This window comes from Ambystoma mexicanum, chromosome 9 (assembly GCF_040938575.1).
Source record: "Ambystoma mexicanum isolate Mex_15411 chromosome 9, UKY_AmexF1_1, whole genome shotgun sequence".
Classification (NCBI taxonomy): domain Eukaryota; kingdom Metazoa; phylum Chordata; class Amphibia; order Caudata; family Ambystomatidae; genus Ambystoma; species Ambystoma mexicanum.
This window is the reverse complement of record NC_090931.1, coordinates 359,613,349-359,626,930: the sequence shown is the minus strand read 5'-3', so window position 1 is coordinate 359,626,930 and position 13,582 is coordinate 359,613,349. Positions and strand designations below refer to the sequence as shown.

Genomic DNA, 13,582 nt, shown 5'->3' with positions numbered 1-13,582 from the left:
TAGCGAGACAAATGTACCTGGGTAGCACCCGATTTTTTATGGAGGCTTTTGAAGACGCTACCTTAAAACCTAACGGTTACCTTTTGGTGGTTCTAAAAACGAACACTTTAGAGGACTACAGATTGAGGGCCGGTCTTTTCCCTCCTGATCTACCAGTGGTTTACGTACAAAAGACTTCTAGAAAACCCAGGTGAAAAACAATAATTCCTTATTAGCGTCGACGACCAGCTACCATGACGGCCCGTATACCTAGAAACTTTGCTCTTCTTAAAATGCTAGTAACAGCGTCATCCCAACAACGAAAGACCATTTTGTGCTCAGCCTCTGATGATCTAGTATCAGCTACAGCAGAGATTGCCTTTAACACCATAAAGGGTAACGTTCCGCTATCCACCCGGCAGCTAGGAGCCTTAAAAAAGAAAAAAACGCCTCCTTAAGAAGCTGAGTAACAAGAGGGCATCTATGAAAACCAAAAGAGAACTTTAAAAACAATCTGGGGGCCTCATAGACGCACTACTAGTTTTTGCATTGCCTCTGATCACTAGGCTTTTAGTGGGTGGTTAATGGAGCATGCCCAAAAGATGTATTTGGTTGACAAGCGCCAGCTGGAGGGTTTAAGTACTCCTAACCGGGAAGAACCAGACATCCGAAAGTCAGCCACTTTAAGGCTTGACTCTGAAATGCAAGACGTCCTAAAATGGCATGATTTATCAGACTATGATAAGGTGGGCCGCTATTCAACTATTCTACAAAAATACTCAACATACTTTAGACAGGCCGAAAATTAGAAGAATAAACTGACATTGTACATGCCCCCCGAAGACCCTACAACTAGCGCTAAACCCTCCCTAGCTTCCCTTCCCCGGATCCTATTGTGATGGTAGTACTGGACACCATTAACCCCCGTTATCGGAAAAATGCAGAACTCTTGCTGAACAAAATGGGTAGTGAAAAGAACGTGGCAACATGGAACAACAAGGGGGAATTTGTTTATAAAGCAACGGTTGTTAAAGGATCAAATGTTCACGATTTAGTTTGCAGCATTACCAATCCTCAGGCTTTTGAAAGACACACAAAATCTCGAGGGCGGGAGTTGTTTATGCAACAGCAGCCGATGTAAACCTGCACACTACCTTAATTGGAAATATGGGACATTGTGAACTGCTAGAAACTTTAAAAGACTCTGAGGTTAAACCCTTAACCACGGATGATGAATCTTTCGAAATGTCAATAAAATAATTTTTAGAAAACAAATCCAGCAAACGCACCTCATGGTTTAAAGTGTAACCTGTTTTTTTCCTTTAACAAATTCTTCAACCATTGTAAAATATGTATATGCATGTATATGTTTTTATAAGCTTAGCTTTCCATTCTGTAAAAGAAAGGGCTGTGATTACAATAAACACATTATTTATACTTACAAACGTGCTACGTCTAATCATTGTAATCATATCTAGCTATGCATGCTTATAAAATATTAAATAAATGAAAAATAAGACAAAAAATACTTTTTGTTTAAATTCACAAAAATATGTTTATTTATATGAGTACACAGGTTTAAGGTTTAGTAACAAGGGTATACTTTTGCCAACTATCAAAAACCTTTACAGGGGGTCTGCGAAAGCTGTTCTTGTTCACAAAAGCAGTAGCCATGACATCATTTTGACGGCGGTCCAGTGAATAGGTCTGCATAACCCGCGTCAGAGAGTGTTTCTCAGACATGTTAGATACAAAGTAACACGAGTGCTGTCCACACGTGATGGCTTCAGGATGTTGCACAGGTGTTCTATTATATTGTATGACGCGGGCTATATCCTTCCCATAGTCCAGGATTGCGCCTCTGTATATGGGGTGGCTTGAGAAACACCCTAGGCTATCAAAGACGGTTATTGTATCCTTGTTTATAAACATAACTATCCAATAGGTGCCTTCCTGATCTTGAGGATCGGTGTTTGCCACAAGACTAACAGGACGCTCATTAGGTATACCGCTTGGAAGGTTATCACATGAATATATACCCTTAAATGTTTTCTTAGCGTGCTTGTCTTTACTTAGGAAACGTTTGATCTGGTAGGTGTCCATTACATGTCGTACAATACTTGTCGTTGATTGTGGAGTTCCATGACTGAGTCAAATAGAGCCATAATAATAAGATTCACAGTGTTGGGTAAATTTGCAGCAAAACATACCTTGATTCGCAGATTACCATTCCTAATCAGTTATAAAGGCCAGTTGATGTATTATCAGGTCTAAAATCAAAAGCCAACAGGGTGTAGCCCCCATCATAATCATCACGGGGTATCACAAAACTTTTATCATGCAAGTCTTTAACGCTGATGGAGACAAGGTCCAGATACTTCCTAATTGTATTTTTCTGTTGAAAACTGGGGCTGTAGGCTTTAGACGGTATTACCACCCCGTCTTTAAAAAGAGCTGCGTAGTTGATGTTGTAATGTTTAAAATTAAAAGGGTTGCTGGCGTAAGCCCCGGAGTAAGCAGTGTTGTCCACAAAACCAATGATAATTATTTTCGGTAACTGCCCCAGGAATAAGTTATCTTGACGTGTGACACAGCTACCTGCTGGAACACTGAACATTTTCAAGGATGTCCGCACCACCGGATACTTTAAGTTCGACACTTGTAGAGCATCAGCGTGAGCTAATCTGACCGTGGGGGACAAATTCACCCTTTTAATAAATAAACTCGCTGATACTATGATCAGCTTGTAGGCTTCAGCATCATCACTGTTGAGGCAAAAGGCATCTTTATTTCTAGAAAGTTTCATTTTCAGATCAAGGCCGTTCACCGTTAGTTTCTCCTGGAAGAACAGATCGGAGTGTAGACGGCCTAGTAAGTTTCTGCTCCCTGTGGAATGTGTTGCTCTTTTTATAAAGCTAGTGTTAGCCCCATCTAGAGCATAATCCTCCATATGTCCGGCTGTGTCCTTATAGAAAAGCCCCGCTGTAAGTTGAGTGTCCAAAGCGTCATTGCTGTAGTTCAAAATGCTTTCTATGCAGGCCCTATATGCATACATATTGTCACTCTGTGTGATTAGGCGGTCAGCTAGAGTGATGTCCACCTGATTTAAGAGGGTGGCCATGGGGTAAGCAATCGTAGTTACTTTAGCCACTGCAGGGATATTTGAGCCATCAGCCTTTGTTATTTTACAGGTGAGGTAAAGTAACGTGTTGTTTAGATCCAGGTACATTTCCGTTGAGCCTGATATGTAATGCTCTATAGGCGCTAGCGGAGATGGTGCAGCGAGGGAAGCCAGTTCCATGAAAAAGATGTTTTCGATGCTGGTTTGTGTCGGGGGTACGGCAAACAGATTGAGTTCAGATTTTACACACTCCCCCAACACCGAGTGAATAAATGCCATCTTTTTCAAAATATTGATGCCGGGTCTGGTTTTATTTTTCTTGGTCGATCTGTTCTTGCAAGTTCGTTTTCTCTTCTGAGCTGTTTTCGTTGCTGATCCTGGTTTTTTATGCGGCCTTGGAGGCCCCACCTGTGCGATGTTTTCCTTTTTCTTTTGATTGTTTTTTTTTCACCAAAACCAAGCCAGAACCCTCTTGCGGTGGCTGGTTAAAACGATTTGCAATGGAGGTTGTTGCCATAGACCCCACATTCTTAGCGATATTTGCAGCTGCTGTTTTGATATGGTATTTGGCTAATTCGAATCCTTTTCGTAGAAATGGCATAGCCCTTCGAAATAGGCTTCTAAAAATACTTCCTAAACCAGCTCCATATATAACAGATGCCCCTTGAAAGTAAGGTTGATTGCCATAACCGGCTTGCCGACGGTAATAATCCTCATAAACGTACGGCTCCCCATAGTTCTTCATGAATAGCATGTTTTAATAGTCTTTTTCTCTCCAAGGACGGAGGTGTAGTTTCACTAGGACCTTCCCGTATTTAAATGAGACCACTTCCCCCTGATCATCCTTTATCTGTATATTGATGGTGTCAAAATGACTCTTAGAAACCGGTATATATTCAGGCTTAATATATTGCATATTAAAAATGCCATTATTTTCACCTTTCACCTGGGCTGTTCTCATTAGGAGAGCATAGGAGTCACTGATTCTTTGATATTCCACTATATCACTGTAGATCATGAGACTGTAAAATCCCCCATCAATATCAGCACGAGTTCTGTCCAAATCTTTAGTACTTTTTACATGTTGAACGGTTCCCAACACCTTAAAAAGTTTCCCAGTACATATAAACTCTGTGGTAAGATCAGTCGATTTTAGAAATACTTTTCTCTGAGCCTTATCCAGAAACAACTGTATATCCGAATAGCGTTCAATGTTCGCGAGAGTCTTGTTGATAGCCTTTATCAAGTTTTGTATACTGCTGTAAAATCCAGGAGGAAAGCCGGCGTGTAACAGTTGAATAGGACCTTCACGCTTGATGGTAAATTTGGCCTCTCTTGTAACCACTGTGTCCCATGTATGGGGGTATTGAATCTCCATTAAACCCGCTTCTCACAATCCTTGTAAATCAACGGGTTTCACCATTTTAACACAATAATTTGATATTTTGTTGTTAGGAAACGTATCTAAAGAAGCGTTACTTTGTAAGGTGATATAAAAGCCACTGCTTTCCATCTTCTCAGGGAGCGACTTTGCTTTCTAGATCCATTAGAGATGAAACACTGACCCAACTGTAAAATTTCTCAGGCCACCCTGCCCATTTTACCAGACTTTGTTTCTTACTTCCTTTACTCTGAAGAATTTTCTCAACCCTATAAAAACGATGGGGTTCATTTGCGACCTTATGTAACTCTTCGGTGTAAAAATTACCGCTCAAACCATCGCCATCATAATCGACCAGCTAGTAGATGTAGACCCCGACTTTCACAGACACTTTGGACACTATAAAAATGTCATTGGTAAAGGATTGCTGATACCGCTTTGTAAAGACACGTTTAAGCTTGGAAACTCGGACATGGTTCCCCACTCGAAAGGATGGTTTCTTAACCTTCTTCGCTACCATGTCAGCATACAGGTTTCTCCACACAGTTAGTGAACTTTCAGACATTACAGAATTTTGAGGCATTTTTATAGATCAGTGATAGCTATAATTGTACACCTCAATAAAACGTTGTAATACGTACACATAACGATGTGTATTGTTTGCTGTAAAAAATCTCCAAAGCTTAGATTTTAAGGTTCTATTAAAACGTTCAACAATAGCAGCCTTAACCTCATTGTACATTATAAAATGATACATGTTATGTTGAGTTAGAATATTTTGGAAGGGCCTATTTAAGAATTCCTTGCCGGCACCCGTTTGTAATTTTACAGGAACCCGGCCTTTGCTGAAAACATGTTTGAAAATGGCTGTCACTCTTGATCCGGTCTTATCCCTCAAAGCTTTGGTAAAGGTGTATTTTGATAAAATATCAATAACCAGGAGGATGTACTGCGCCACATCATTCTGCTTTTCATAGGTGCACATATCCAGTAAATCAGACTGCCACTGCTGGTCTCTTTCAGCTACCACGGTTCTTCTTCTTTTAAAACGTTTTCTAGCATTTTTATGAAGACTATATGCCTCTTGACCAGATAACCATTCCTTAACAGTTCAGTGTGTGATGGGTTTCTTGTCATGTTGTCATTTTTTATAAAGAGAATCAAGGTCCCCATAACTGCCAATGCAGCTTTCATTATTAATAGCATTCGTGCATGCTTCAATGAGTGTTGTTCAATGCTGAAGCACTTCAAAAAATAAACAGAGGCATAATGGGTGAAAGACCATTTTATTACAGCTATTATACATATAGGGTCTGACACAACGTGTGATATTTTTTCTGCAGCATTATAAATGGCATTATACAAAATCTCCCGCTCCCCCGCATATAACTCTGTATGCATAAAAGACTCAAAGCATTTAAAAGTTCATACAATTCGCGGTCCTGTAAAACATATGCTATAGTAATGTTCATACAATTGCTCCAGAAGCTGTTGTAATACCGCTCTAGGGTGTAGGTATAGAGAACCCATATCATATTTGTACAGATGCCAGTATTCATCCAATGCCAGGTGTTGGTACATATGTTACCTATACACATCAGACTTTTACATAATGGCTCGGGCTGGGTGTAAGTATCTGTGGTATTTCAGGGTATCTGGGGCGATTTCCGATATTCGGTCTTTTGTCGTGAGCACTGCTCCCGAGAAGCCAAGTCAAGCCCAGCATCCCCGGAAGTAGGCTCACGACCCTCGTCCCCGGCTCCAGCAAACCCCTATTGGGGCTCTTTGGACCATGTCCTGGCGCCTCTGGCGCCAGGCTCATAAGGAACCTCAGTCCCGGCGCCAGGGGCGCCGGGCTCATAATTCTTGCAAAGGTGCTTGGGTGGACCTACCTGTAGCAGACCATGCTGCATACTCACCTTTGCAAATGCTGGCAGGATGAAGTCCCCAGCCTTCTGCTGGGAGGAGCTATTCCCTGAACTGGGACTACTTTCTTACCTGGGTGGGGCTGTTGCCACTCCTTAGCTCTGGAACACAGGAACTCTTTTACCTGGGCGAGGCTGAGGAAGAAGACACCCAATCACTCCAACACTATTTAAACCACACCCGATTGGGAAAACGTGCTTCGCGTTATTCTGCATCTGCAGCAGGACGCTCACCGAGTCAGCTCCAGCATTCCAGTGACATCTCCAGCTTCAGCTCAGCAACCTGTGGAAGAAAGACACGAGAGCTATACTTACCATCCAGACACCGGCAGAACCTGCAAGCAAAAGAAACGTTCTCTTCAGCAGCCTAACGGCACCTGTAAAGACAAAGAACATTGTTAAGTAGGAATCGGGTGAAGGCGGCCGCATTTACTTTTCTTACCTGCTTTTGTGCACGTATTAAGATCTCTTCAACCGCGGCAGCCCAGCACCTGAAAACAAGAAAATACATTATTTAAGTGCCATTAAAGACTGCAAGAAAGCCTAACACTTACGTGTTTCCCCACGTGCATCCGCGACTGGGAAAACGCCCGCAAGGTCCCGACACCTGCAAATAAGAAAATAACATTGTTAGAGGTGCTATAATAAGGTCACAGATCATTATACTCACGTACTTCGCACGTGCAACGGCAACGGACAAACAACGCCCGCAACATATCAAGACCTGAAAACAGAAAACAAGGGACATTATTGAGGTGTCATTGAAATTCCCATACCTACGTACAACCGCACGTGTCGTGCTCTCAGTGACCACGCCCTCAGCATCCAGGCACCTGAAAAAGACAATGCAAAGACTTCATTAAAGGTGCCCATCTCTTCAAGACTATAATCTCTTTATACCTACTGGCATCCGCTCGTGCAGTAACGGCGGCATCACCTTTTGGCATCTCAGCACCTGTGCCACTTCTAAGGCCACAAAAGACTTTGAGGACCTCCAGTGACGTAACTGGAACCCACGCACCCCTGCATAAGTCGCAGGATGGAGAGCCCAGCATTTATACGCCTAAGGTGAGAGCTCACCAGGACATTGGACTTTCGGAGAGTTGGCGATTAGTGAGGAGGAAGTCCAGCCAAACGGTCATTAACCCTTTTTTCTTCCGCCTGCAGAAACCTTACCATGCAAGCCAGACGGTCAATAAGAGGAAGCCCAGTCCAGAGAGTCAACCGGGCTCTACGCTCTCAATTGAAGAGACTATAACAGTTCAGCCGGGACCAGCGCCTCCGTGGGAATCAGGTGAGCGTTACATCTTTCAGCATAGCGTATGACAGTTTTTTCACACATACACTCCCAAGTTTCAGTGTACGATCCACACGTCTTGCTGGCCCTTCAGAAATGTTATCCTAGAAACAAATAAACACATATAAGGAAGAAACTCTTGATATTTCTTTTCTCTTTAAAACAGTTTCCGGCATGCTGCACAAGGCTTTAGGGTATTCCCAAAAGTGTATAGGCCAAAAAAATCTTTATTCATTAAACAGGCTACCCTGTTTCTAAAAACCACAGGAGCAGACATTTGTAAAGATCTTGTTTTTTTCCTCAGGATTGCGGCAATGGTATATTTCTATCCGTGTTTTTGATAAATCACTCTCCACACTAGCATTTACGTGCATGCCCATGCCATTATAGACCGCTTTAAGCAACTGAACAGCTTTATATGAATTCAACATAAAACATATCCATCGTATTGCTCTAGCGTGATAATTCAGAAGTAAACAGTCATGAGCATCCTGTTGTGGGTCATCGCATTTATGTCCAGAGCACCATCGGTAATAATCACGCTTCAAGCATACTTTCACTATGCAGGCCGCAAAAGCCTGTGCGGTTGAGGTTTCCAAAAAAGTCATAGCTTCCTCTTCTTCTTCATCAGAACTTTCAAAGCGTTTTATGCAGACACACTTCTTACACTTATTACTGGCTTGGGCTGCTGGACATTCGATCATTTTTTAACAGCACACACAGTAAAAATGTACGGTATTGTAACATTTCGGGCCTCACGCTGTAGCCGCACGGCCCGTTTAAATACATTCAGGCAGTGTGCGTCTCCATTCCTCCAACGTTGGAGGTTGCCGTGGAGACGCGGGGCTCGCCTCTCTCACCTCGGCGCCGAGTCACGTGTAAGTCAGCTGACGGCAACACACCGAGGCCGCGCCCCTTCAGCAAGGCATTCATAAACGCCAACTGCGCATCAGAACACTACTTCTAATTAGCGTTCCTCACTTTTTCTAATACAAACCTTGATTCCTGTTTACCAGACTTCGGACCTCGACCCGACCTTTCTGTTTGTCTACTCCCTTGGATTTGTCGAACTGGTTCCGGTTTCCGTACCGGTCTTTTGGAGGTAATTCCTCCTTAAGTCTTCCCTGCCTACTGCAGCGTTCTGGGCTTTCCTTTTTTTCATGCTGCCTCTTCCGCTGTTAAAGTTCCGCTCGGAGCATCAGTACGCTTCATTCATGCTCACCTCCCGCAGCAACAGGCAACCTAATATCACCTCCAATACTTCTCTCCTGGAATTCATGACACAGCCCTGTCAGCCTCAAGGTGAGATCTTAATCCTGTTTTGTCAATGCTGTATTACCCCTGTATTACGCCTGCAATACATTCATACTACCGCTTAGCAAACCAAAGGGTGGATTTCCTTTGTTTCTTGACACTCTTTTTGAAATCAACCCACCTGCTTCCAAGTGGACCTTTTTGATATCATTTAGTGCACCATCCCGGCTCTAGTTTGCGTTCCACTTGTCGTCCAGGGTACCTCCTGTTACTAACCTTCCTATTTGTTATTTTCTCCTGACGTTGTTTCTCAACCACTTTGCCCTTCCTGCCCCACCAAGGGTAAGAACTCAATAGGGTACTTATTTAGGCATTATCCTATCACCTAAGGGGTAAACTGGTTTCTTCTTGTTTTTGTCTCCTTTTTTCCATTTGTTGGCTATTTGGTAGAGATCCATTCCTATTGAATCCCAAGTTTCTGTTTTGGGGGGATACAGATAGATTAACATTCAACCACCAATTGTTTGAATGTAGTTCCTTTTCATCTGACTGTTGTTGTTTTTTCCTTACAGTCTTGGCGTAGCGGTGTCGGTATCTCCACTCTTTTGAGTAAACCACCATTCTGTCTGTCATCTTACACAGCAGAAGGGTATATTGCTAAAAAGAGTTCCTCAAATTGAGGTGGCCTGGTTCTGGGTGTATTCCCTTTTTGGAAAAACACCACAGCTTGGGCTGAACTATTATCCGGAGCAGCTTTCTCTCATCTGTGCATTGAGGTTGAGCAACGCCCCGGCCTGTTCAACTATCGGTGAGTGACAGAATTAGAAGCCATGGATCCTTCGGAGACGATGGGACAGATACTACAGGTAGTTGCAGATCTAAGGGCTGAAATGTCTTCCATGAAGAATAATTTCCAACAGCACATCGACGCTTTCCATTCTCTGGTGACCTCCAGTCAACAGGGAGCGGAAGCATCAGGAGCTACTGCGTCTGGCTCTGGTTTTCCTCCATCCAGACAGGAAGCATTACCGGACATTTGTCAATCAGTGCAAATTACACTTCTTGTGTCGGCCCACTTCAGTCCCCATATCTACCACCAAGGGCCTTTCTGACAAATTGAAAGATACTCTATCCACAGTACCTATTGTGCCAACCGCATTCGGGGAACTACTGGACATGGTACTTCAGATTGATGCCCGTAGGGCAGAGCGGAAGGGTGAGAAACGTTCCAACATCCTTCCTCTGCTTCCAGAGGTCCCTACGGCAGTCGTCCCAGTACCTGAGCCTATGCAAATAGGAGCCGTTAGGGGACCTCTAACTCTGGCACAACGGGAATACCGCCGTAGTCACAATCTTTGTATGTATTGTGGTTCTTCTGAGCATCTTCTTCCTGATTGTACCAAAAAACCCAAGAAGAAGGCGGGAAATGCAAGATTCGGACAGTAGACAGAGTCCATACGCCGGGAAGGCTAGCTTTGGACTCTTTCCTTCACAATTTGACAACATTAATTTATCTATTTGTTACATTTACAGCGGCTAATGGTCTTTCATTCCCGGTGTCGGTGGTTATCGACTCGGGTGCCACTGGAAACTATATCGACCAGCATTTTGCCATTAGTTCAGGGATCGAGCTTGTCGAAAAGTCACAAACCGAATCCGTCAGTGCGGTGGACAGTTCTGCATTGGTCTCCGGTCTAGTGTCTCAACAGACCGTTCCTATTTCCATGTGCACGTCGGAAGGGACATTCCGAAGACATTGTTTTTGACGTTATCATGGCCCCTGCATACAAAGTGATACTTGGCATTCCATGGCTTTGGCTACATAACCCTGCTATAGACTGGGCTTTGGGTTTAATCCAGTTTCCTTCCTTGTTCTGCAACAGTACGTGTCTTTCCACTCTTGGGATCACGTCTGGGGTCCCTTGTCAAGCTTTATCTACCATACCTGCATGGATCGGGCAGTCACACACGTTCCAACTCCGGCTGTCCCCGCTGAATATGCCAATTACCTTGATGTATTTGATAAAGGGAAAGCTGAGTCGCTGCCCCCCCCCACCGAATATACGACTGCCCTATTGATCTCATCCCTGGGGCTAAAATTCCATCTGGTCAGGTTTATTCCTTAACTTTGAAGGAAGACCAAGTATTAAAGGATTATCTGGATAAGGCCCTTGCTATGGGGTTCATACACCCCTCGAAATCACCTGCTGCCTCTCCATTATTCTTTGTGCCCAAAAAAGAGGGCGATCTACGTCCTTGCATCGATTACCGAGCACTGAACGAAGTGACCGTCAAGAACCAGTACCCGCTACCCCTGATTTCAGTCTTGGTTGACCAGTGGGGTACTTCTAAAATCTTCTCTAAACTCGACTTGCGTGGTGCATACAATCTTGTTCGTATTCGAAGCGGCGATGAATGGAAAAAGGCATTCAAGACACGTTTTGGCCTTTATGAATATCTGGTAATGCCGTTCAGCTTCTGCAACGCCCCTGCCACCTTCCAGGCGTTCATGAACGACGTATTTCATGACATCCAAGACCAATACGTCGTAATTTATCTTGACGATATCCTCATCTATTCAAAGTCCTTGCAGGAACATGTACAACACGTGTCTAATGTTCTACAAAGGTTGAACGACAACCATCTGTACATAAAGGCCGAAAAGTGTTTTTTTCATGCCACAGAAGTGGAATTCCTGGGCTTTGACATCACTAATCAGGGAATTCGGATGAGTTCCTCCAAGGTGAAGGCAGCGTTAGAATGGCCCATTCCTAAGACGGTGAAAGCGTTACAATCCTTCGTAGAGTTCACTAATTTTTATCGCCGTTTTATCCAATCCTTTTCGGACATATCAGCACCACTTACTGCTCTTACCAGTTCTAAAGCCGCATTCTTGTGGACTCCTGCAGCTCAAACGGCTTTTGATCAGTTAAAGGAGGCTTTTACTATGGCTCTGGTTTTGCAGCATCCCAATCCTGATATGCCCTTCTTAGTGGAAGCTGATGCCTCGGGTTACGCTATAGGAGCAGTACTGTCCCAGTCTTGTCCACAATTAGGGGAGACTCACCCGGTTGCTTTCTACTCTCGCAAACTATCCAATTATGAGAGACACTATTCCATCATGGAACGGGAACTTTTGGCCATTAAGGACGCCTTCATGGAATGGAGACACCATCTTCTGGGGGCCAGACATGTAGTCACCGTCTATTCCGATCACAGAAGTCTCCTCGCTTTCAAATCCATGAAGTGTCTCACTGCTCGCCAAGCCCGTTGGCATTTGCTCTTTTCACAGTTTCAGTTCATTATCACGTACCGACCAGCACGTTTGCATGTCCCCGCAGATGCATTGTCAAGGCAGAATGATATCATCCAATCCCAAGTAAAGAATCCTGTTGCTCTTCCACCTGAAAACGTCATTTGTGGCTGTTCTGTGCAGCCTTCATTGCTTTGCATTATTGAGGACTGGGTATTATCAAGTCCAGCAGAACTGGATTCTTTTAACCTCGTCATCCAAGATGGTTTACCCTTTATTCAAGGTCGTATCTTTGTACCTTGTACGCGCTTGCATGCTTTACAATGGGCACACGACTCTATGGTTGCGGCACATCACGGTCATCAGAAGACATTAGAGTCACTCCGGCGTTGGTCTTGGTGGCCTTCGATGTCCCGAGACGTTATGGACTACTTGTCAACCTGTGCTGTATGTGCCCAATGCAAACAATCACGATCAAAGCCTATGGGTCTTCTGCAACCCCTTCCTGTTCCGTATAAGTCATGGCAGATGTTGTCTTTGGATTTTGTGGTGGAGCTCCCTCCTATTGACGGATTCGACACCATACTGGTTGTCATCGATTACTTTACCAAGTATGCCGTTTTTGTTCCATGTTCTGGACTTCCGTCAGCTCCTGCTTTGGCCACACTCTTTTCCGCACATGTATTCAGACGTTTTGGTCTCCCTTCTATTGTTGTAACTGACAGAGGTCCGCAGTTTACTTCAAAGTTTTGGAAGGCCCTTACCTTGTATCTTAAAATCGAGGATCGGTTTTCTTCCGCCTTCCATCCACAGACGGATGGTCAGACGGAATGTCTGAATTCAACCATGGAGCAGTACTTAAGGTGCCGATGTCTGCAGTTTCAGTGCATGTGGCTATCCGCCTTACCTCAAGCAGAATTTGCTTATAACAACTCCCTGCACTCAGCTGCAGGTTCTTCTCTATTTTTTGCTTTGCATGGGTTTCACCCTCACTCTTTGCCACTTGAACCATCCTTGCCGTCCGGCAATCCGGCTACCTTTGCCTGCGTTCGGGATATGGACCAAGTGCATTGAGATGTTTGCCTGCACCTTCTACGCGCTCAAGCCAGGGCTAAGAAATACGCAGATGCCGTCGATCTTCGGCCCCTACTTACTTGCCCGGCATGAAGGTTTGGTTGTCCACTCGGAATTTGAAAATTCCTGGAAAGAAACTATTAATGCCTAGGTTTTTGTGGTTCCTTACCTTGTTGCTTCTGTGATCAATCCGGTGGCGGTCAACCTAACTCTGCCCCCCTCTTGGCGGATACACCCGGTTTTTCATGTTTCACTGTTGAAGCCTTACCGTGCTGGTACCCGGCTGTTGCATAGACCG

General features: G+C 44.1%; 1 protein-coding gene across 1 annotated transcript; it reads right to left on the bottom strand.

Annotated features, from left to right (window-relative positions):
* Positions 1 to 2,215: 2,215 nt before the first annotated feature.
* LOC138487328 (uncharacterized protein F54H12.2-like) lies at positions 2,216 to 3,379 on the bottom strand. Its single transcript, XM_069613926.1, has one exon. The coding sequence runs from the start codon at positions 3,377 to 3,379 to the stop codon at positions 2,216 to 2,218; it is 1,164 nt and encodes a 387-aa protein (XP_069470027.1).
* Positions 3,380 to 13,582: the final 10,203 nt, after the last annotated feature.

What these genes read in the sequence shown, in the direction of transcription:
- LOC138487328 (XM_069613926.1), bottom strand. Translation starts at nt 3,379, where the DNA reads ATGGCATTTATTCACTCGGTGTTGGGGGAGTGTGTAAAATCTGAACTC.